General features: G+C 39.7%; 1 protein-coding gene across 15 annotated transcripts in view; it reads right to left on the bottom strand.

Moving 5' to 3' along the window:
* The window catches only part of SCMH1 (Scm polycomb group protein homolog 1), a 221,940-nt gene that overhangs the window by 130,926 nt on the left and 65,637 nt on the right, over positions 1-25,377 (bottom strand). For 4 of the 15 annotated variants that reach the window (XM_025288969.2, XM_025288974.2, XM_025288980.2 and 1 more), the window contains exons 3-5: positions 5,844-5,859; positions 2,662-2,730; positions 2,202-2,225 (exon numbers count right to left, since the gene is read on the bottom strand). In XM_025288969.2, the coding sequence (XP_025144754.1) occupies positions 2,202-2,225; positions 2,662-2,730; positions 5,844-5,859 (109 nt within the window). Of the gene's footprint in view, positions 1-1,067; positions 1,267-2,201; positions 2,226-2,661; positions 2,731-5,843; positions 5,860-8,949; positions 9,080-25,377 lie in introns of all 15 variants that reach the window. The other 11 variants (XM_025288973.3, XM_044945175.1, XM_025288977.2 and 8 more) reach the window with 5 other exon arrangements.

Here is a 25,377-nt window from a genome sequence, read left to right as displayed (position 1 = left end):
AAAGGGTTTGTAAGAAAAAGCATCCTGTCTACAATGTGAAGAATGGATTGGAGGAGGGTAAGGCTGGAGGCAGGAAGCTTTTTGATTAGGAAGCTTTTCTAATAAACTAGCTATGAGACGATGGTTGCTTGAACTAGGAAATGTAACAGAATGGCAGTGAAAACGCAGTCCTTAAAGCTGCTGTCAAATAACTAGAGGCTGGGCAGTGAAAAACCGGCTAAACCTATACATATGGCTCTAAAAGTTATAGGTAGGACTAATAGAATTGACAAAGAAACAGATTTTGGCCCAATAAATATTTGTTTAAACATGAGTGAGTTGCTTGAGGAGGTTTTAAGTCCCTAACAACTTTGGGGAAAGTTCAAGACAAGACATTTTACAAGAAATACAAAGTGTTGGAATTTTGAAATGCAGGCCAAGGTAGATTTTTTAAGGCCTCCTCCAAACTCTGAGATTCTAAAAATCTACTGAATTTTCTTTCATTGTGGTATTTGAGGCTACCCTCTATGCCTGATGAACAAAATGAAATGCCCAAGATTACTTTATCAGAGGCTCTGCCTGGCTTCGCTACCTCTACTCCCACAACAAAAAACATACTTTCACATTTTAACATCATTTATGTAAGTATTTTAAACTGAACATCCACTTTTCACAATTCTGTCAACAAAACAGGTTATTTACAACATACCTTAAATATCACTGAACTAGAACTGTTTCCATCATTCACATTAGCAACAAATCCCCAAACTGCAGCAGCTATCACTGAGAACCTTCTGTTTGTCTGCACCATGCCACACTATGTTCAATATTTCCCCTGTTAATTACAACCCGAAAAGTAGGTTTTATTCTCATCTTAAAGATGAGGAAATGGACTCTGAAAGATCAAGTATTTTTTCTGAAGTCACAAAACTGGTTAGTGAGGAAAAGGAATATGAACCCAGGCCTGTCTGATTCTTATGCCATGCTTTTTAAACCACACACCAGTACCTTAGAAAGGATGAGGAAAGTTTTAAGGAAAAATAAAAAGTGACTATCATTTATTGTTTATCAAGTATCAGGCCCTTTACCTGCATTATTTCATTTCATTCATTTCTTCAGCTCATAATCATAGAATGCTTCACTTCAAAGAATGTCACAAGATTTGACTTAAAAGGCTGAGGATAGTTGCAGAACAAATGAAAATAATAATCCTCCAAAGTTGAAAAGTATTTGAGAGTTTTTAAGATGTTTTCACATCCATTAGTTCATGTAATCTTCTTAATAACCCTGTGAAGTAGGTAGAATGGGATTATTATCCCCATTTACAAATCAGAAAACCAAGGATTAGTGTCACAAACTTACTAAATGGCAAAGTTGGCCTTCAAAGAATCCACGAATTCTGACTTCTAGTCTAGTGTTCTACTACTTTACATCACCTTCTTTGTCAGTGGGCAATGAAAGTAATATGTTGTCAGAAGAAAAGGAAAGAGGAAGCAAATGGAAAATGATGATAATAGGATTGAACACAGGAAGTTGCAGTAACAAAATATGTAACAATACTTCAACAAAAACTGATAAAGGTATCAGGATATCAACATTTAAATAAAATGCAGGATTTTAAAGAACACTTAAGAAGTTAAGACTGACATTTATGTAGGAACTCGGAAAGCTGATTGAAAAATATTGCCATTAGTTTCATTTCTGAAATCCTAGTCCTGAAGTACACTATTCAGGGATGAAAACCAAATGCAGTCCCAGGCTGATTCCTGTTATTTGACATCTTAATATTTCAGTTTTTATTTAGTTTAAAAAAAAAAAACTTAGAAAATCTTTAGGTTTAATTTCAGTTCAATATATCTCATGAATAATTTCTTTTGGGAAAATGCCATCAAATTCTGATTTACGGACAAATGGGCTTTGTTTTAGCTCTAGATTTAAGGAATTAATAAGAAGTAACTTGCAATTTGGTTTCAGTTCCCATTCCTTATTGTACTCATGTAATTAACCACCCTTTTCCCTTTTGTTAGCTTAGTCTGTGGCCTCCTGATAAGGAGAGTCTGACTCACAGCAAAGGAGAACTGCATGGGCTCATTAGGCAGACAAGAGCACAGGATTCACAAGCTCATGAGACAAAGACACACGGAATTCTGTTCCTAGTTACTATCTAATCCCTGGCTCAGTAATTTCCCATATTTAACAGAAACACAAGAAAGATATCTTACCTAGCTCCAGGATGTCGGTAGCTTCTATTAAAGAAAAAAATGTTACAGCATAAGTCATCATGAAAAACACACCAAAATGACAGAAAAGTGAGATTCTGGGGTAAAATGAGGGCTTGAGACTTTGTGTAGTTCAATTCTCTCATTTTAAAAGATACTAAGTTTATTACTAGTAGTTGTGGAAGTATACCACTCAATTCTGCCTTATTAAAAACTAGATATCCAGAGAGGATAAACAACTGTACCTAAAGCTAATTTGGGATTGTCTGAACTCAGAATCTAAATTTCCTGATTTCATGCTCAAACCAATGTATATTGGTTTTGACAGATACCTCTACAAATTATATTTGCTTGTGTTTTAACCAGTGAGTTCTTGGTATACTCAGACCTCCAAAAAAAAAGGCTTTGTGGTAAGAGATGTCAAATTAAATTTTTCCATGCTAAATACAGCTTTTTTTCTTACCTTGATGTTGGGATGCAGACTCTGATAGATGACCATATTTATGTTTTCTAACATCATTCCAGTCTATTACTGCAGGAAGAGAGAAAACAGTCATGTGGAAAGAAAGTAAAAGTTTCAATACTTCTCCAATTTAGCAGCATATTGTGACAGTTTTTGATAAAGTAATCTACTTTTGAGATTCTAGTCTAAGGAAATAACCCAAAGTGTAGAAAAAGAGATTTTATTTCAAGAAACTTTAGTATTCTTTATAATAACAAAAAATTGGGGTGGAAGGGTGCTTAGATGTTCAACACAGAAGACTGATTAAGATACTGAAATACATTGTTATTTGACAAAGTATTTTGCAGCTGTTAAATTTTTACAAGTCCAAGTGGGAAAATGTTTGAGTTATAATGTTATCTGGTAAGGTAAAGGATCAAAAAATATATGCAGGAATAACCACAATTACATAAAAAACTGAAGACAAAGAACACCTATGTTACAGGCTGCATTGTGTTCTCCCAGAATTCATACTGAAGTAATCATTTCTCAATACTTCAGAAGGTGACTTTGGAAGTAGGGTCTACCAAGAAGTAAATAAGTTAAAATGAGATCTAATTTTAGAGTGGACCCTAATCCAATATGACTGGTGTCCTTATAAGAAGAGGAAAATCTGGACACAGACAATGATAGAGAAAAGACTATGTGAAGGCACAGGGAGAAGACAGACATTTACAGGCCAAAGGAAAAAAAAAAACAACAACCCTGCTGACACCTTGCTCTTGCTCTCGTAGCCTCCAGAACTGTAAGAAAATGTCTGTTGTTTAAATCACCCAGTCTGTAGCCTTTGTTATAGAAGGTCTATCTAGTACACTAAAACAGCCCTTAAAATTATCACTAGAAAAAAAAGAAGTAAACAAAGAAAATATAAACAACAGGTTATCTTTGGGTGGTGGTACTGTTTTTCTCCCCTTTCTAATCTCAAATATTTTCAGATTTTTTTTATACAGAGTATCAGCTCAGTTCATGTCCGACTCTTTGCGACCTCATGATCTGCAGCATGCCAGGCCTCCCCGTCCATAATCAACTCCTGGAGTCCACCTAAACCCTTGTCCATCGAGTCGGAGATGCCATCCAACCATCTCATCCTCTGTTGTCCCCTTCTCCTCCTGCCCTCAATCTTTCCCAGCATCAGGGTCAATACTTATATAATAGAAATATATTTTCCTTGCTTGAAAATTTAGATTCATCTACTGACTCCAGTACTTTCTTACCATTATTCACCCATCTTCTTTACCACTGAATGGTACCACGTTTTTTTTTTTTTTTTTTAAACCATTATTTACCCATTTACCCACTTCTCTTCTTACTCAGCTCAGATTCTATGGTCCCTCACTAAAATCACTCCCTGGCCAAGTCTTCAACTCCTTCACACCTGTTTTTTTTTTTTTTTTTTTTTTTTTTGGTTACCTGACTACTAAAGCCTCAACCCTAACTTGGCTAAAACCACTTATCTGCCTGTATCATGCCTACCCCAACAGATCACAAGTGCTAAAGAAAAACAAGTGGAAGCTTACTGGTCTCCCCATAAACTCATGGCTACAATCTCAATGCTACTTATCACTGTCTAGGAATCAAACCACATTTCCCTACCATGCTTCCTTTTCTCCTTTCCAAAAATATAAATTCACGTATTCTTCTAATGCTGAAGAAGCTGAAGTTGGACGATTCTATGAAGACCTACAAGATTTCTTAGAATTCATACCAAAAAAAAGATGTCTTTTTCAACATAGGGGACTAGAATGCAAAAGTAGGAAGTCAAAAAATACCTGAAATAACAGGCAAGTTTGGCCCTGGAGTACAAAATGAAGCAGGGCAAAGGCTAATAGAGTTTTGTTACAACAAACATCCTCTTCCACAAACATAAGAAATGACCATACGTGGGCATCACCAGCTGGTCAGTACCAAAATCAGACTGATTTTATTTACTCTTTTTGCAGCTGAAGATGGTGTGGCTCTATACAGTCAGCAAAAAAAGACCTGGAGCTGACTGTGGCTCAAATCATCAGCTCCTTATTGCAAAATTCAGGCTCAAGTTGAGAAAGTAGGGAAAACCACTAGGCCATTCAATTATGACCTAAATCAAATACTTTATGATTACACAGTAGAGGTGATGAATAGATTCAAGGGACCAGATCTGGCAGACAGACTGTCTGAAGAACTATGGATGGAGGTTCGTAACACTGTGCAGGAGGTGATGACCAAAACCATCCCCAAGAAAAAGAAATGAAAGAAGGCAAAGTGGTTGTCTGAGGAGGCCTTACAAACAGCTGAGAAAGGAAGAGAAGCAAAAGACAAAGGAGAAAGGGAAAGAGAAATCCTTTAGAGTTCAGAGGGTAAAGAATGCAGAGTTGCAGAGAATAGCAAGGAGAGATTAAAAAAAGCCTTCTTAAGTGACCAATGCAAAGAAACAGAAGAAAACAACAAAATGGGAAAGACTAACAATCTCTTTAAGAAAACTGGAGATACCAAGGGAACATTTCAGGCACAATAAAGGACAAAAACAGTAAGGACATAACAGAAGCAGAAGAGGGTAAGAAAAGGTGGCAAGAATACACTGTACAAATTAAGAACTGTACAGAAAAGCTCTTAATGACCCAATGAACCATGATTATGTGGTCACTCACCTACAGCCAGACATCCTGGAGTGTGAGGTCAACTGGGCCTCAGGAGCATTATTATGAACAATGCTAGTGAAGGCGATGGAATTCCAGCTGAACTATTTCAACTCTTAAAATATGATGTTGTTAAAGTGTTGCACTCATTATACCAGCAAATTTGGAAAACTCAGCAGTGACCACAGGACTGGAAAAGTTCAGTTTTCATTTGAATCCCAAAGAAAAGCAATGCCAAAGACTGTTTAAATTACTGTATAATTGTATTCATTGCAAGATTTTGCCTAAAATGCACCAGGTAAGGCTTAAGCAGTATGTGAACTGAAAACTTCCAGATGTTCAAGCTGGATTTAGAAAAGGCAGAGGAACCAGAGATCAGATTGCCAACACATGCAGGATCATAGAAAAAGCAAGGGGCTTCCAGAAAACATCTGCTTCTGCTTCACTGACTATGCTAAAGACTTCGACTATATAGATCACAACAAACTGTAATATTCTTAAAGAGATGGGAATACCAGATCACCTTACCTGCCTCCTGAGAAACCTGTATGCAGGAAAAGAAGCAACAGTTAGAACCGGACATGGAACAATGAACTGGTTCAAAATTGGGAAAGGAGTATGTCAAGGCTGTATATTGTCACCCTGCTTATTTAACTTATATGCAGAATACATCATGCAAAATGCCAGGCTAGATGAATCACAAGCTGGAATCAACATTGCCAGGAGAAATATCAATAACCTCAGATCTGCAGATGATACCACTTTAATGGCAGAAAAGTGAAAAGGAACTAAATAGCCTCTTGATGAAGGTGAAAGAGGTGAGTGAAAAAGCTGGCTTAAAACTCAACATTCAAAATACTAAGATCATGGAATCCAGTCCTATCAGTTCGTTGCAAACAGATGGGAAAAATGTGGAAATAGTATTGGATTTCATTTTCTTGGGCTCCAAAATCACTGTGTAAGGTGACTGCAGCCACAAAACTAAAAGATGCTTACTCCTTGGAAGAATAGATATGTCAAACCTAGATAGTGTTTTAAAAAGCAGAGACATCACTTTGCCGACAAAGGACTGTCTAGTCAAAGCTACAGCTTTTCTAGTAGTCATGTATGGATGTCAGAATTGGACCATAAAGAAGGCTGAACACCAAAGAATTGACACTTTGGAACTGTGGTGCTGGAGAAGACCCTTGAGAGTCCCTTGGACTGCAAGGAGATCAAACCAATCAATCCTAAAGGAAATCAGTCCTGAATGTTCATTGGAAGGACTGATGCTGAAGCTGAAGCTCCAATACTTTGGCCATCTGATGAGAATAGCTGACTCCCTGGTATAGACTCTGATTTGGGAAAAACTGAGGGCAAGAGGAGAAGCGGATGACAGAGGATGAGATAGTTGGATGGCATCACTGACTCAATGAACATGAGTTTGAGGAAACTCAGGAAGATAGTGATGGAAAGAGAAGCCTGGTGTGCTGCAGTTCATGGGGTCACAAAGAGTCGGACACAACTGAGTGACTGAACTGAACTAGCCAATGAACAACAAGAACAACACAATTTTTCACTTTCTTCATATTCCAAATATTTCCTCCTTAACCTTCACTCTTAGGAGATGACATTAATTCAGGGTTTATTGAAAACAACAAAAATAAGACATGAGAACCTTCTATATGCCACACATTTCAGGAGATTCAGACTTAATCTTGCCTAGTGGTATGTCCCCAAAGCATAATAAAGTAATTAGCAGGTGTTCAGTTAATAATTGGTGATTTAATGAATCTACTTATTCATCATTCTTTCTGACTTTTCTCCTACTTCTGTGGATGAAGCGTCTCTGATTTTAAGCAACAGCCCACCCTACATTTTTGCTCCAGACTCTGTTTCCTCTCATCTTAAGGACTTTGCTAGTATTTCCTCTATAATAGATCATTTACATCAGTATTGTTATTGCTTTGTCATCACCTATCAAAACACACACACACAAAAACCCAATAATATGCTCTCCCCAACCCTCTCTTAATTCCACACATATGCTTCCTGCTCTATCTTTCAATTTTTCTACTCTCTTTCATGGGAAAACTTATTTTAAGAGTTGTCTTAAAGGCAATGAATTATTGCCTCCTCACTTCCTCATATTATGTCATTTTAATAGGGTTTTTTTTCTCTCACCACTCCACTGTGATTATTTCCAAATTCATATTTCCAGCACTGGCCTCTACTTGGAATTCTATACTTACATATACAACTACTTTCAGGCCATCTCTACATGGTTCTCAATCAGATATTTCAAACTTAGCTAAAACACAACACAGTTTGTCAAGCTGTTCTTTTTGTCCTCCACAAACCAGTAGCTGGCATCTCCATCACCTAGCTCTCCAAGGCAAAATTCTTGAAAGTATCCTTGATCCCTGTATTTCCTCTACATTCACATTCAATCCATCAGCAGGTTCTGTTGGGCCATATCCCAATCCATCCACCACTCAATCTCATGACTCGCAGTCTAGTTTGAGTCACTATTACCTCTTATCTGGACCATTACAAAGTATGCTAACTTACCCTGCTTCTACTTTTGCCCTATTCCAACTTATTCTCCACAGAAGAGTCAGAAGGAGCATACTGTATCTGAGCAGATCTATAAGCAAGAGGAAGCCACTGGGAAAGAAGTGGAGGTGAGGGATGGAGGAGATTAGAATATACTAGTGGCCCATGGAACCTTGGCTCTGGAGGCTCATCATACTCCTGTTTTTCATGTGGCTTGGTTGTTCAACCTGCTTAGTAATTAAAAGAATTCTAACTGTTTCAAATGTAGAGGTACAAGAAAAGGCTTCTGAGAACACACCATGATTTTAGTGTCAAGTGGAAGAGCAAGCTTGACTTAATCTCAGACAAAACAAATCATCCCAACTAAGTAAAAACCAAGGGATAAGATATAATAAACTTGAAAACTATGTTTAATCACATAGAGATTTTTATCTTTAAAGATTTCTGACAAGGTTCTTGGTTTGCACAAAACTAAAATTTTGTTTAGAATCTAAACCCTGAAATTTGCAACATGTTTTTCTACTAAATTCCACTAATACTATTAAAATGTGACTATAACAAAAGGCAAGAATGCATTACCTTCCAGAAATGACTATAAATTTTAATGACATTTAAGAAATACAAAGTGTCTAGCACAGTGCCTAACAGAGAACAAATTCATTAAACAATAAGTTTTCATTTCTTTCTTTCTTCTGGCTAAATTGTCATAAAAATATTTGTAGGTATTTAAAAAGCAAAACTTCCAACCTCTACTCACAATCTTGAAAATTGATGCTAACAACAAAAAGACATCATGGTTAAAAGAAAAGGATAATGAGTGACATAATTAGAAATGGGAAATTCCTTAAACTCAGTTCAGTTCAGTCCAGTCACTCAGTTGTGTCCGACTCTTTGCGACCCCATGAATCACAGCATGCCAGGCCTCCCTGTCCATCACCAACTCCTGGAGTTCACTCAGACTCACGTCCATCGAGTCAGTGATGCCATCCAGCCATCTCATTCTCCGTCATCCCCTTCTCCTCCTGCCCCCAATCCCTCCCAGCATCAGCCAAATCTCTTAACTACCCTTACCTCCAGGATGGGGTAAAAATATACTTACCACTAGGCTGCATAGTCAGTAGACTACAAACTAGTCAGGGAGTTAAAAGGTTTGGGATTTACCCCTGGATCCACCAATACTTTGCTCTGACCTCTGACAAGTCAGTTTCTCTGTATGTTAATTTCTCCATCTGTAAAATGGGGATGGGAGGAAGGGGCACACTTATTACCCTATAAAGGACTGAGACTTTACTAGTATTAACACATTGGACTACATTACAAGAAAAGTAGGACATTTACATATAATATTTTTGCTTATTCAAATATCTCAGGGTTGGAGAGTACCTTATGTAAGTACCACAGGTTAAATTTAAGCCTCTGTCTTCACAGAAATAAAAAATACAATATTCGCCAAATTTGGTCCCATGCAAACATCAAATTTCCAACTAATCACGGTAAACTAGAAAATAAAAAGATACTAAAACTACATTAAGATGGTGTTATAAATTAAATTATGCTTCCCGCCCCAAGTGATATGTTGAAGTCCTAATCCCCAAATGTGACTTTATTTGCAGATAGGACTTTCATGAGCTTGTTGTTCAGTATCTCAGTTGTGTCTGACTCTGCGACCCCATAGACTGAAGCAAGCCAGGCTTCCGTCCTTCACTATCTCCTGAAGTTTGCTCAAATTCATGTCCATTGAGTTGGTGATGCCATCCAACCATCTCATCCTCTGTCATCCTCTTCTCCTCCTGCCTTCAATCTTCTCCAGCATCAGGGTCTTTTCCAGTGAGTCAGTTCTTCACATCAGGTGCCCAAAGTATTGGAGCTTCAGCCTCAGCATCAGCCCTTCCAATGAATATCCAGGACTGATTTCCTTTAGGATTGACTGGTTTGATCTCCTTGCAATCCAAGGGACCTTCAAGAGTCTTTAGCACCACAGTTCAAAAGCATCAATTCTTCAGCGCTCAGCCTTCTTTATGGTCCAACTCTCACATCCATCATGGCTACTTGAAAAACCATAGCTTTGACTAGACGGACCTTTGATAGCAAAGCAATGTCTCTGCTTTTTAATACACTAAGTTTGTCACAGATTTTCTTCCAAGGAGCAAGTGTCTTTTAGTTTCATGGATGCAGTCACCAGCCACAGTGATTTTGGAATCTAAGAAAATAAAGCCTGTCGCTGAATCCACTGTTTTCTCCATGTATTTGCCATGAAGTGATGGCACCAAATGCCATGATATTAGTTTTTAGAATGTTGAGTTTTAAGCCAGTCTTTTCACTCTCCTCTTTTACCTTCATGAAGTGGCTCCTTAGTTTCTCTTTACTTTCTACCATTAGGGTGGTATCACCTGCATATCTGAGGTCATTGATATTTCTCCCAGCAATCTTGATTCCAAATTGTGCTTCATCCAGCCCCTAATTTTGCCTGATGTACTCTGCATATAAGTTAAATAAGCACAGTGACAATATATAGCCTTGAGGTACTCCTTTCGCAACTTTGAACCAGTTTGTTGTTCCACGTCCAGTTCTAACTTTTCTGCTTCTTGACTTGCAGACAGATTTCTTGGGAGGCAGGCAAGGTGGTCTGGTATTCCCATATCTTTAAGAATTTTCCACAGTTTGTTGTGATCCATACAGTCAAAGGCTTTAGTGCAGTCAATGAAGCAGAAATTTTCTGGAATTCTCTTGCTTTTTCTATGATCCAATGTTGGCAATTTGATCTCTGGTTCCTCTGCCTTTTCTAAACCCAGTTTGAACATCTGGAAGTTCTTGGCTCACATAGTGTTGAAGCCTAGCTTGAAGGATTTTGAGCATTACCTTGCTAGCATGTGAAATGAGCATAAATGTGTGGTAGTCTGAACATTCTTTGGCATTGCCTTTCTTTGGGATTGGAATGAAAACCGACATTTTCTAGTCCTGTGGCCACTGCTGAGTTTTCCAAATTTGCTGGCATATTGAGTGCAGTTCTTTAACAGTATCATCTTTTAAGATTTGATATAGCTCAGCTGGAATTCCATCACCTTCACTAGCTTTGTTTGTTGTGATGCTTCCTAAGGCCCACTTGACTTCATACTCTAGAATGTCTGGTTCTAGGTGAGTGATTACACCATCATGGTTATCTGTGTCATTAAGATCTTTTTTGTACAGTTCTTCCATGTATTCTTGCCACTTCGTCTTAATATCTGTTTTTGTTAGGCCCATACTTCTTCTGTCCTTTACTGTGCCCATCTTTGCATGAAATGTTCCCTTGGTATCTTTAATTTTCTCAAAGAAATCTCTAGTCTTTCCCATCCTACTGTTTCCTCTCTTTCTATGCATTGCTCATTTAAGAAGGGTGTTTGCTATGACCAGTGCATTCTCTTGGCAAATACTCTGTTAGCCTTTGCGCTGCTGCATTTTGTACTCCAAGGCCAAACTTGCCCGTTACTTCTTGACTTCCTACTTTTGCATTCCAGTCCCCTATGATGAAAGGACATCTTTTCTTGGTGTTAGTTCTAGAAGGTCTTGTAGTTCTTCTTGGACCATTCAACTTCATCTTCTTTGGCATTATTGGTTGGGACACTGACTTGGATTACTGTGATGCTGAATGGTCTGCCTTGGAAACAACCAAGATTATTCTGTCATTTTTAAGACTGCACCCTAGTACTGCATTTCAGAGTCTTTTGCTGACTATGAGGGCTACTCCATTTCTTCAAAGGGATTCTCGCCCATAGTGGTAGATATACTGGTCATCTGAATTAAATTCACCCATTCCCATCCATTTTAGTTCACTGATTCCTAAAATGTTGATGTTCACACTTGTCATCTCCCATTTCACCACTTCCAATTTACCCTGATTCATGGACCTAACATTCCAGGTTCCTATGCAATATTGTTTTTTACAGCATTGGACTTTACTTTCACCACCAGACACATCCACAACTGGGTATCATTTCCTCTTTGGTTCAGCCTCTTCATTCCTTCCAGAGCTGTTTCTCCACTCTTCAATAGAATACTGGACACCTACCGACCTGAGGGGTCCCATCTTTCAGTGTCATATTTTTATGCCTTTTCATACCATCTATGGGGTCTCAAGGTAAGAACGCTGAGTGGTTTGCCATTTCCATCTCCAGTGGACCACATTTTGTCAGAGCTCTCCATCATGATCCAACTGTCTTGGGTGGCCCTACATGGCATGGTTTAGAGTTTCATTGAGTTACACAAGGCTGTGATCCATGTGATCATTTTAGTTAATTTTCTGTGACTGTGTTTCCCATTCTGTCTGCCCTCTGATGGATGAGGATAAGAGGCTGGTGCAAACTTCCTGATGGGAGGGACTGGCTGTGGGGAAAACTGGGTTTTGCTTTGGTGGGCAGGCCATGCTCAGTAAATCTTAATCCAATTTTCTGCTGATGGGTGTGGTTGTGCTCTCTCTCTGCAGTTTGGCCAGAGGCAGCCCAGTCCTAGAGTCTGCAGTCTCTATGGTAGGGTATAGACTTTACGGTAGGAGTAGTGGTGACCTCCTACAAGAGGATTTATACCAGCGCACTACACCTCCCAGGACTGCTGCTCTCAGTCCCCCTGACCCCATGTCAGGCCAATGTCCACCCACATCTCCACCAAAGACTCCCCAAAACTCACAGGACTGGTATCCTAATGAAAAAGAAGAGATACCAGAGACTGATTGGTCTTTCTCTCTCTCAATCCAACTCTACCCCTCCACCAACACATACAGAGAAAAAGGCCAGGTGAGCACACAGTCAGAAGTTCTTTCTATAAGCTGAGGGAAGCCTCACCGTAAACCAACTCCGCCAGCATCTTGATCTTGGGCGTCTAGACTCAGGAACTGTGAGAAATAAGTGTTTGTTGTTTAAACTACCCCACTTGTGGTATTTTGTTACAGCAATCCAAACACACGAATAGACATGGTCATAGGACAAATGAGGCTATAGAAGTTCTTTGAGAGTATCTCATATGACACTACTTCATTTTCAAGTTGTCTTAAAGAATCTTCATCCTTCCTTTCACTACAGTTGGATTGGTGGGAAAATAGAGCATAACAAAATAAAAATAACAACAAAAAAACAAACTGGAAGTTAAAATTTTATCCTCTTTTGAATCTTAAGACTATTTTCTCTTAACAATTTTAGGCAAGTTGTTAACTCCATTGAGTCTGCTTTCTAAAAAAAAAATCAGTAAAATAGGGATGATCATCCCAGTGCTACTTGCTTCACTAGGTTGTGAAGAGCAAATAAAAACTAGGCTTTAAACGTGCATAATAAAGATAATAGGGATTATTAAAGGAAAACTTGCTGTTTTCTACCTTTCTCAGGGTGAAAACTCAGATCCTGACTAACATAATGTATGTACTTACAAAAAGGACATAGCATATTAGAACCTCCTGTTACTAGTTAGCCCCTATGGATTCTCATATTCACAACTGAATATCTGCTAAAGTTATTTTTTTTAATTGGAGTATAATAGCTATACAATGTTGCACTGGTTTCTGCTGTACAATGAAGTAAATCAGCTGTTGTTCGGTTGCCCAGTCGTATCAGACTCTGCGACCCCATGAACTGCGGCACGCCAGGCCCCTCTGTCTGGAATGAGATGAGCTGTATGTATACATGTATCTCCTTTCTCCTGGACTTCCCTCTCGCTTCCCCCATCTCACTCATCTAGATCATCAGAGAGCACTGCGTTAAGCTTCCTATGTTACACAACAGGGTCCCACAAGCGATGTATTTTAACACGTTCGTGCCATCCCCCCCACTCCTGTGTCCACAAGTCCTTTCTCTACATCTGGCTCTATTCCTGCTCTGCAAATAGGTTCATCTGTACCATTTTTCTAGATTCTACATATATGCATTAATATATGATATCTGTTTTTCTCTTTCTGACTTACTTCACTCTGTATGACAACTTGGTCCTTTCTCCCTTTGGCTTCCTCTTACTGTACACTGGGATCTTTAAAAATTATGGTAATGCAGTCTCCGCAGGAGAAGTAAAAGTGCCTGTATTTATTTCAAAAGACATTTAATGACACTAGGGCTGGGGAAAGAAGAGTAACTTGAATCCTTAAAATGAACGTATGGAGCCCTGAAATACTTAAGAGGGCAATCTGTGAACATCCTAGAAAATACACCCTCTTTGATTTCTAAGCAAAGAGCACAACAGCACATTCTAGTAGTATCCAAAGTAATGCTGTCCAATAGGACTTTCTGTGATAATGGAAATGTTCTATATCAGTGTCATCCAATGGATAACCACTAGCCACATAGGGCTATTCAGCATTTGAAATATGGCTGGTGTGACTAAAGAGTTGCATTTTTAATTATATTTAATTCCTCTTAAATTTAAATAGACATATGCAGCCAGTGGCTACCATACTGGGTAGTGTAAATCTACAGAATGTAAAGACTCTGGTATTTCAGGATACCCTTGAGGGGAAGATAATACATAACAGAAAAATCTACAAAGCTATGGAAGCATCTTTTCAAAATGTGATAAAACAATCACAATGGTTCATCCCCTGAAGCAAGGAAAAGTTGAAAACATTCTTTACATATTGAGAAGAAATTCAGTTATAAATTATTACTGTATATTTACAATAGCAATACTGTAATATTATTAATATTGTATAGCTTATAAATAATATTTTTAAGTGTTTACTCTGTATCAGATATTGTGCTAAGTATTTCAATAACATCATCTTGTTGTATCCTCTCTGGTATATTACTTACTCTGGTATCATTACCCCTTTATATTAATGAGGAAATAATATTCAGAGAGGTTGAATAAATTTCTAAAAAGTTACAGTCAGTAGAAAGGTCAGGATCTGAACCTAAACTATGTTCATAACTACCTTCTCCTCAAAAAACAAAAACAAAAAAGGTAACAAAAAAAATAAATCTTACAAATATTTCTGACATAGAGTAGCCCGGCTTGGACAGTCTTTCCATTTTACTATAGTAAAAACGGAAGCACTGGTGCTTATTAGCTTGATCTGGATGCTAAATAATCTGAGGCACAGTCTGGGATTTAATGATGTAAAACTAGATTAAATGGAGGATGTTCACAGGTACCATGTTTCAAATACTCACAGAGCTTGGAAAATACAAAACAAGTAATGCAGGTTTATATGCACATACCAGTGAGACAGCAGGGATAGGCAGGAAGGAAAGAAAGGAGCAGGAAAGGAGAGATGTCCCCCTCAGAAATGAAACTGGAAAATAGAAAAATCAAATGTACTTCTGAAAATACATTAAGACAACACAGAACTCCTTTAGCAGTGAAAGCAACCGTGGTTTTAATAAACCAGAAACCTATGCTGATAAGCAGAGATCAAAACAGGAAAGCTGGAAGCAGAACACCTGTCCCACTGTGGTCAGGAGGACAAGCTACAGGGGAGGCGGGAGATGGAAAAGGGGCTGGTCTGGAGTGTGCCATTGATCAGCCACTCCCTCTAATTAGCAAGTACTCCTAGGGCCTCTCAGCTGATTTCTCTGCCTCCAGCTCTCCTTCATTTACCGCTATTTCATTCGGAGATTAAGTGCGAAGAGACAGTATTATTCCTCTGGGATATCTGTCAGAAAAGGGGGGAGGGGAAGCAAGCTAGGCAATCCCTTCCTACAAGAGCCATAAATTCTGTCTTGTACATGTAGCAGATGTGAACAAAGAAGATGAAACAGATCTCTTCTTGGCAATCATCCCCACCCCCACTCCATCTTTTGCAATTATATATCTGCATGTGCAGACAGAATCCCAGAGAACATCAATATTTCCTTTAACAAGCAAAGCAGCTAGCAAAGAATGGCTAATGACAATGCAGAAAAGCCATAACTCCTTTTGTCCTATAGGCAGTCCTAGTAGACTTCAACTAGACATAATGTTTACCCTTTCCAGAGCCTTATGGAAGTGTGAGCCAGGGCACAGAAGAAGCTAACGCTTTTTAAAATGCTTCCGACTCATGTTTCTTGAACACTGAAAAAGTTTAGTGATATCAACGGTGCCACATCATACTTTCTGGCAGACATAAACGGACCTGATATTATGAAATAAGTAATGTACAACCAGCATCATCATTCAGTGTGTTATTGGGAATGAAGCAGATGACTGTACTGGATGGTCTACTCTAATAGAATACTCGAGAGGACTCTACCTGAGTTTTATCTTCAAATCTAGGTCCTAGACTCTGAATGAGATAGAGGCACATAATCTCATTTAAAGGAAAACAAGGAAAGTGAGGGTTTAAAAAACTGAGGAGATTTACCAAGAGAAGAGAAGACTCAAGGGGAGCAGGAAAGCTTTTTGCAAATATCTGGAGTGTTCTCATGAAGATAAAGAGATTTGCTTTGCTTGTTTAATATCTGTGGGTGGGAGCTATGGGCAGATAGGTTTCGGCTTATTACTAGGAAGAACTTTCTGAAAGTTGGAGGTATCCAACAGTGGGATGCACTCTCTGGGAGGGTCAGTTCAGTTGCTCAGTCATGTCAAACTCTTTACAACCCTATGATCTGCAGCAACGCCAGGCCTCCCTGTCCATCACCAACTCCCAGAGTCCACCCAAACCCATGTCCATCGAGTCGGTGATGCCATCCAACCATCTCATCCTCTGTTGCCCCCTTCTCCTCCTGTCCTCAATCTTTTCCAGCATCAGGGTCTTTTCAAATGAGTCAGCTCTTCACATCAGGTGGCCAAAGTATTGGAGTTTCAGCTTCAACATCAGTTCTTCCAATGAACACCCAGGACTGACCTCCTTTAGGATGGACTGGTTGGATCTCCTTGCAGTCCAAGGGACTCTCAAGAGTCTTCTACACCATCACAGTTCAAAAGCATTAATTCTTCAGTGCTCAGCTTTCTTTATAGTGCAACTCTCACATCCATACATGACTACTAGAAAAACCATAGCCTTGACTAGATGGACTTTTGTTGGCAAAGTAAAGTCTCTGCTTTTTAATATGCTGTCTAGGTTGGTCATAACTTTCCTTCCAAGGAGTAAGCATCTTTTAATTTCATGGTTGCAATCACCATCTGCAGTGATTCTGGAGCCCCCAAAAATAAAGTCAGCCACTGTTTCCCCATCTATTTGCCATGAAGTGATGGGACCAGATGCCATGATCTTCGTTTCTGAATGTTGAGCTTTAACCTAACTTTTTCACTCCTCTTTCACTTTCATCAAGAGGCTCTTTAGTTCTTCTTCACTTTCTGCCATAAGAGTGGTGTCATCTGCATATCTGAGGTTACTGAGATTTCTCCAGCAATCTTGATTCCAGCTTTTGCTTCATCCAGCCCAGCGCTTCTTATGAGGTACTCTGCATAGAAGTTAAATAAGCAGGGTGACATTATACAGCCTTGACGCATTCCTTTTCCTATTTGGAACCAGTCTGTTGTTCCATGTCCAGTTCTAACTGTTGCTTCCTGACCTGCATACAGGTTTCTCAAGAGGCAGATCAGGTGGTCTGGTATTCCCATCTCTTTCAGAATTTTCCACAGTTTATTGTGATCCACATAGTCAAAGGCTTTGGCATAGTCAATAAAGCAGAAATAGATGTTTTTCTGGAACTCGCTTGCTTTTTCAATGATCCAGCAGATGTTGGCAATTTGATCTCTGGTTCCTCTGCCTTTTCTAAAACCAGCTTGAACATCTGGAAGTTCACAGTTCACATATTGCTGAAACCTGGCTTGGAGAATTTTAAGCATTACTTTACTAGCGTGTGAGATGAGTCCAATTGTGCAGTAGTTTGAGCATTCTTTGGCATTGCCTTTCTTTGGGATTGTAATGAAAATGGACCTTTTACAGTCCTGTGGCCACTGCTGAGTTTTCCAAATTTGCTGGCATATTGAGTGCAGCACTTTCACAGCATCATCTTTCAGGATTTGAAATAGCTCAACTGGGATTCTATCACCTCCACTAGCTTTGTTCGTAGTGATGCTTCCTAAGGTCCACTTGACTTCACATTCCAGGATATCTGGCTCTAGGTGAGTGATCACACCATTGTGATTATCTGGGTTGTGAAGATCTTTTTTGTACAGTTCTTCTGTGTATTCTTGCCACCTCTTCTTAATATCTTCTGCTTCTGTTAGGTCCCTACCATTTCTGTCCTTTATTGAGCCAATCTTTGCATGAAATGTTCCCTTGGTATTTCTAATTTTCTTGAAGAGATCTCTTGTCTTTCCCATTCTATTGTTTTCCTCTATTTCTTTGCACTGATCACTGAGGAAGGCTTTCTTATCTCTCCTTGCTATTCTTTGGAAATTTGCATTCCAATGGGTATATCTTTCCTTTTCTTTTTTGCTTTTCGCTTCCCTTCTTTTCACAGCTATTTGTAAGGCCTCCTCAGACAGCCATTTTGCTTTTTTGCATTTCTTTTTCTTGGGGATGGTCTTGATTCCTGTCTCCTGTACAATGTCACAAACCTCCATTCATAGTTCATCAGGCACTCTGTCTATTAGATCTAGTCCCTTAAATCTATTTGTCACTTCCACTGTATAGTCATAAGGGATTTGATTTAGGTCATACCTGAATGGTCCAGTGGTTTTCTCCACTTTCTTCAATTTCAGTCTGAATTTGGCAATAAGGAGTTCCTGATCCGAGTCACAGTCAGCTCCCGGTCTTGTTTTTGCTGACTGTATAGACTGTAAAGAAGAATACTGCATAGGAACCTGGAATGTTAGGTCCATGAATCAAGGAAAACTGGAAGTGGTCAAACAGGAGATGATGAGAGTGAACATCGACATTCTAGGAATCAGTGAACTAAGATGGACTGGAATGGGTGAATTTAACTCAGATGACCATTATATCTACTACTGTGGCCAAGAATCCCTTAGAAGAAATGAAGTAGCCATCAGAGTCAACAAAAGAGTCTGAAATGCAGTACTTGGATGCAATCTCAAAAATGACAGAATGATCTCTGTTCAGTTCCAAGGCAAACCATTCAGTATCACAGTAATCCAAGTCTATGCCCCAACCAGTAATGCTGAAGAAGCTGAAGTTGAACGGTTCTATGAAGACCTACAAGACCTTTTAGAACTAACACCCCAAAAAGATGTCCTTTTCATTATAGGGGACTGGAATGCAAAGTAGGAAGTCAAGAAACACCTGGAGTAACAGGCAAATTTGGCCTTGGAGTACAGAATGAAGCAGGGCAAAGGCTAATAGAGATTTGCCAAGAGAACGCACTGGTCATAGCAAACACCCTCTTCCAACAACACAAGAGAAGACTCTACACATGGACATTGCCAGGTGGTCGACACAGAAATCAGATTGATTATATTCTTTGCAGCCAAAGCTGGAGAAGCTCTCTGGGAAGGGAAGGTCTGAATTTGCTATCATTGTGGGTACAGAAGTAGAGGTAAGATAACCTCTTGGTGGAAATACTAAATCATAAGAAGGAAGAGGGAGGCTGGACTAGGTAACCTTTAGAGGTCTTGCCCAAATCTGAGAGCCTATAATTTTATGGGAGTATGGACCTCCTGCTTTCATCATTACAACACAGTGCAACTTAAGGTCTGCAGCGTGGACAATGTACAGTATTTGCAACGCCAACTTTCTCTCTGAAAGCTTGCAGAAGAGTGACAGAGGGACAGAAGAAACAATAAGATCATTATCATGATCTTACTTCCCTTCTGCATCTTCATCTACCACATACTGGCACTGTGGTGGACACTTTACATAGTTTATCCAGCTAGGTTATTGTGAGACTCTGAGCTGGTAAGACATTGTCTTTGGGTTTTACTTTCCTCATTTGAAAAATGAATGGGTTGAACTTCATTATTCATGAAAGGTGACATCAAAGTTCCTTTTAATTTCCTTCATATCATGAGTCTGGGGGAAAGTAGCAGCAGGGACCTAGATCAATTTTTTCCTCCCTATGCACCACGATTTAACCTGGCAGATACTTTGAAATATCTTCCTTCTTTGGAGTAATGAACAATGTGTGCCATCTTCATTTTATACAGTAAACATAGTCCTAAAAGGTTAAGTGTAAATAGAAATTTTAATAAAAAATGAAGTACATTTTGTACACACCAAAATGGTTAGTTAAAAGCAGGCTTTATAAAAATAAGTGCAATGTTTGCTGCAAAGCAACTTGTTCTATGAGAAGAGCTCACTGGAAAAGAACCCGATGCTGGGAAAGACTGAAGGCAAAAGGGGAAGGGGGTGGCAGAGGATGACAGCATTACCGACTCAATGGACATAAATTTGAGCAAACTCAGGGGTATAGTGGAAGACAGAGCAGCCTGGCATGCAACAGTCCTTGGGGTCACCACGAGTCAGACAAGACTTAGAGACTGAACAACTAGTTCTATAAATTTGGATTTTATGTATTGGATTTTCTGTTATCACTTTGTCTTCCACTTAAGTTACCATGTCAAAGCTGCACTGCAGTTTTTCCCTGTCTTTGGGGTGATCAGCCTGTTGGTACAAATACAAAACTATGGGTTTGAAAGCAATATTAAAAGTCATTCAATGCTTTCTCCTTCCTCTGCCTCTAACTCAACCAACCACGGCCAATGTTTGAATTTTCTAACATCTTTACCAACTCTTCGCTTACTCTTCTAGTGATGAAGACCCCACATTTCCCCCATGAAGCTCCTTCCATGCTTGGCAGTGGACCTTGGCTTTAGGGATGTGATTCTCTATATTTTTTCCATCTTAACAAGCACGAGGGAATCCCAGAACACCCCCATCAGTAACAACAGTTTCACATATAACCAAGCTTTCAATAGAGGTTCTCGAGAGAGAGCAAGATGGTGATAGGAGGGAAACTTTCTCTTTTCATTTGGCATACTTCTGTTGGTAATTTTTTTTTTACACTTACTATGTATTCCTTTAATACATATATGCATGTATTTTTAAAAAGTGGTCCAGAGGTTAAATCTTATTCACACTAAGGATAGGGGGATGGAGGGGAATAAGTCCCCCTAGAGGAACAACAGAATGAGAGGGAATAGTGTGTTATGATTTGACACCTCCATCAGCTGTAATATTCTTGGATATAGAATGGGCATTGAACTGACTGTAATATAGTTAGTATAGGAGGTTGAAGGACCTCTACTTTCTTGAAAATCATGGCTAATCTCTTTCTCAACTGAGTAAGCCAGCTCTTCAGGCATTTAAAAATAGCTTTCATGTGTACAAGGAAAGTGAACTACTTCCTGGTCTCATCAAGGTTAAATTCAATGACTAACTGTAACATGTCTCACTGTGTGATGTATCTGCCTCTTTTTCCCTGTCATTCTGCCTAATTCATAGTACACTCTTCTGATTGGACCATCTGCCTTCTAACATTATTCTTCTGTAGTCTGTTCATTTACTCTTTATCATGACAGGGTGGCACCATTTTCCCAATTACTCAGTGTGCTGTGTGTGCTCAATTGCTTCAGTGGTGCCCAACAATTTGTGACCTGTGGACTGCAGCCCAGCAGGCTCTCCTGTCCATGGGATTCTCCAGCCAAGAATATTGGAGTGGGTTACCATGCCCTTCTCCAGGGGATCTTTCTGGCCCAGGGACTGAACCCATATCTCTGGTCTCCTGCATTGCAGGCAGGTTATTTACCCACCTTAAAGTGAAAAGTGAAAATTACTCAGTTGTGTCCAGCTCTTTGCAACTCCATGGACTATATATACAGTCCATGGAATTCTCCAGGCCAGATTACTGGAGTGGGTGGATAGCCTTTCCCTGCTCCAGGGGATTTTTCCAACCCAGAAATTGAACCAGGGTCTCCTGCACTGCAGGCAGATTCATAACCAACTGAGCTATCAGGGAAGCCCCTGAACCACCTGGGAAGCCCCAATTACTCAGACTATTTATCTTATTCCAAGCTTCTGGATGTTTTTACCAAATATCCCCAGTTTCCCCTATTCTGTTATGAAGACCCTGCCGCCAGATTGTCTGGGTTCAGATTTGGTTCTATCATTTACTAGTTGTATAACTGTAGCTAAGTAACTTAACCCCCTGTGCCTCAGTCTCCTCATTGGCAAAATAAAAACAGCCCCAGCAGCAATTAACTTATACAGTTGCAGGGAAAATAACTAGGATACATATAAAGCACATAGGACAGTATCTGGCACACAGTGGACACAATGTTAATTTGTATTATTGCTTCCTTCTCCTTCATCATCATAAGGTGAAAAGACAACCCTCAGAATAGGAGAAAACAAGAGCAAATGAAACAACTGACAAAAGATTAATTTCCAAAATATACAAGCAGCTCATACAACTCAATACCAGAAAAGCAAACAACCCAATCAAAAAGTGGGAAAAAGACCTAAACAGACACTTTTCCTAATAAGACATACAGATAGCTAACAAACACCTGAAAAGATACTCAACATCACTAATTATTAGAGAAATGCAAATCAAAACTACAGTGAGATATCACCTCACACCAGTCAGAATGGCCCATCATCAAAAAGTCTACAAACAATAAATGCTGGGGAGGGTGTGGAGAAAAGGGAATGCTTTTACACTGTTGGTGGGAATGTAAATTGATACAATCACTATGGAAGATGGTACAGAGATTCCTTAAAAAACTAGGAATAAAACCACCATATGACCCAGCAATCCCACTCCTAGGCATATACTCTGAGGAAACCAAAATTGAAAAAGACACATGTATCCCATTGTTCATTGCAGCACTATTTACAATAGCTAGAACATGGAAGCAACCTAGATGTCCATCGACAGATGAATGGATAAAGAAGTTGTGGTACGTATACACAATGCAGTATTACTCAGCCATAAAAAGGAACACCTTTGAGTCAGTTCTAATGAGGTGGATGAACCTAGAACCTATTATACAGAGTGAAGTGAGTCAGAAAGAGAAAGATAAATACCGTATTCTAATGCATATATATATATATATGGCGAAGGCAATGGCACCCCACTCCAGTACTCTTGCCTGGAAAATCCCATGGATAGAGGAGCCTGGTAGGCGGCAGTCCATGGGGTCACACCGAGTCTGACACAACTGAGCAACTTCACTTTCCCTTTTCACTTTCATGCATTGGAGAAGGAAATGGCAACCCACTCCAGTGTTCTTGCCTGGAGAATCCCAGGGACGGGAAAGCCTGGTGGGCTGCTGTCTATGGGGTCGCACAGAGTCGGACACGACTGAAGTGACTTAACAATGCATATATATGGAATCTACAAAAATGGTACTGAAGAATTTATTTACAGGGCAGCAATGAAGAAACAGAAATAGAGAATAGACTCACGGACATAGGGAGAGGGGAGGAGAGGCTGAGATGTAGGAAAAGAGTAACATGGAAACTTACATTACCATATGTAAAATAGATAGACAAAGGAATATGCTGTATGGCTCAGGAAACTCAAACAGGGGCTCTGTATCAACCTAGAGGGGTGGGATGGGGAGGGAGATGGGAGGGAGGTTCAAAAGGGAGGGGATATATGTACACCTATGGCTGATTCATCTTGAGATTTGACAGAAAACAACAAAATTCTGTAAAGCATTTATCCTTCAACTAAAAAATAAATTAAAAAAAAAAAAAAAGCAAGCTAAGATCATGGCATCTGGTCCCACCACTTCATGGCAAACAAATGAGGAAACAATGGAAAAAGTTCAGTCCAGTCGCTCAGTCGTGTCCGATTCTTTGCGACCCCATGAAAAATAAAGTCAGCCACAGTTTCCACTGTTTCCCCATCTATTTCCCATGGAAATAGTGAGAGACTTTATTTTCTGGGGCTCCAAAATCAGTGCAGATGATGACTGCAGCCATGAAATTAAAAGACACTTGCTCCTTGGAGGAAAAGCTATGACCAACCTAGACAGCATTTTAAGAAGCAGAGACATTACTTTGCCAACAAACATCCATCTAGTAAAGTTATGGTTTTTCCAGTAGTCATGCATGGATGTGAGAGCTGGGACTATAAAGAAAGCTGAGCGCCAAGGAATTGATGCTTTTGAACTGTGGTGTTGGAGAAGACTTGAGAGTTCCTCGGACTGCAAGGAGATCCAACCAGTCCATCCTAAAGGAAATCAGTCCTGAATATTTATTGGAAGGACTGATGCTGAAGCTGAAACTCCAATACTTTGGCCACCTGATGGGAAGAACTGACTGATTGGAAAAGACCCTGATGCTGGAAAAGATTGGAGGCAGGAGGAGAAGGGGATGTCAGACGATGAGATGGTTGGATGGCATCACTGACTCAATGGACAGGAGTTTGAGCAAGCTCTGGGAGTTGGTGATGGACAGGGAGGCCTGGCATGCTGCAGTCCATGGGGTTGCAAACTGAGAGACTGAACTGAACTATGTGTTAATATACGATATTTGTCTCTTTATGACAGAATTCACTCTGTATAATAAATAGGCTCTAGGTTCATCCACCTCATTAGAACTAACTCAAATGTGTTCCTTTTATGGCCAAGTAATATTCCACTGTGTATATATACCACTGCTTTTTTGTCCATTCAACTGTCGTTGGACATCTAGGTTACTTCCATGTCTTCAGTTCAGTTCAGTCGCTCAGTAGTGTCCGACTCTTTGTGACCCCATGAATTGCAGCACGCCAGGCCTCCCTGTCCATCACCAACTCCCTGAGTTCACTCAGACTCACATCCATTGAGTCAGTGATGCCATCCAGCCATCTCATCCTCTGTTGTCCCCTTCTCCTCCTGCCCCCAATCCCTCCCAGCATCAGTCTTTTCCAATGAGTGAACTCTTTGCATGAGGTGGCCAAAGTACTGGAGTTTCAGCTTTAGCATCATTCCTTCCAAAGAAATCTCAGGGCTGATCTTCAGAATGGACTGGTTGGATCTCCTTGCAGTCCAAGGGACTCTCAAAGAGTCTTCTCCAATACCACAGTTCAAAAGCATCAATTCTTCGGCGCTCAGCCTTCTTCACAGTCCAACTCGCACATCCATACACGACCACAGGAAAAACCATAGCCTTGACTAGACGAACCTTTGTTGGCAAAGTAATGTCTCTGCTTTTGAATATGCTATCTAGGTTGGTCATAACTTTCCTTCCAAGGAGTAAGCGTCTTTTAATTTCATGGCTGCAGTCACCATCTGCAGTGATTTTGGAGCCCCCAGAAATAAAGTCTGACACTGTTTCCACTGTTTCCCTATCTATTTCCCATGAAGTGATGGGATCGGATTGTAAACAGTGCTTCGATGAACATTGGGGTACATGTGTCTTTTTTGATTATGGTTTCCTCAAGATATACGCTCAGTAGTAGGATCGTTGGGTCACATCATAGTTTTATTTCTAGTTTTTTAAGGAATCTCCATACTGTTTTCCATAGTGGCTATGTCAATTTGCATTTCCACCAACAGTACAAGAGGGTTCCCTTTTCTCCACATTCTCTTCAGCATTCATTGTTTGTAGATTTTTTTGATGATGGCCATTCAGATTGATGTGAGGTGATACCTCATTGCAGTTTTGATTTGCATTCCTCTACTTATGAGTGATGTTGAGCATTTTTTCTTGCATTTATTAGCCATCTTTATGTCTTCTTTGGAGAAATGTCTGTTCAAA

This window comes from Bubalus bubalis, chromosome 6 (genome assembly GCF_019923935.1).
Source record: "Bubalus bubalis isolate 160015118507 breed Murrah chromosome 6, NDDB_SH_1, whole genome shotgun sequence".
Lineage (NCBI taxonomy): Eukaryota > Metazoa > Chordata > Mammalia > Artiodactyla > Bovidae > Bubalus > Bubalus bubalis.
Note: the sequence above shows the minus strand (reverse complement) of the source record. Positions and strands in the feature narration are given on the sequence as shown.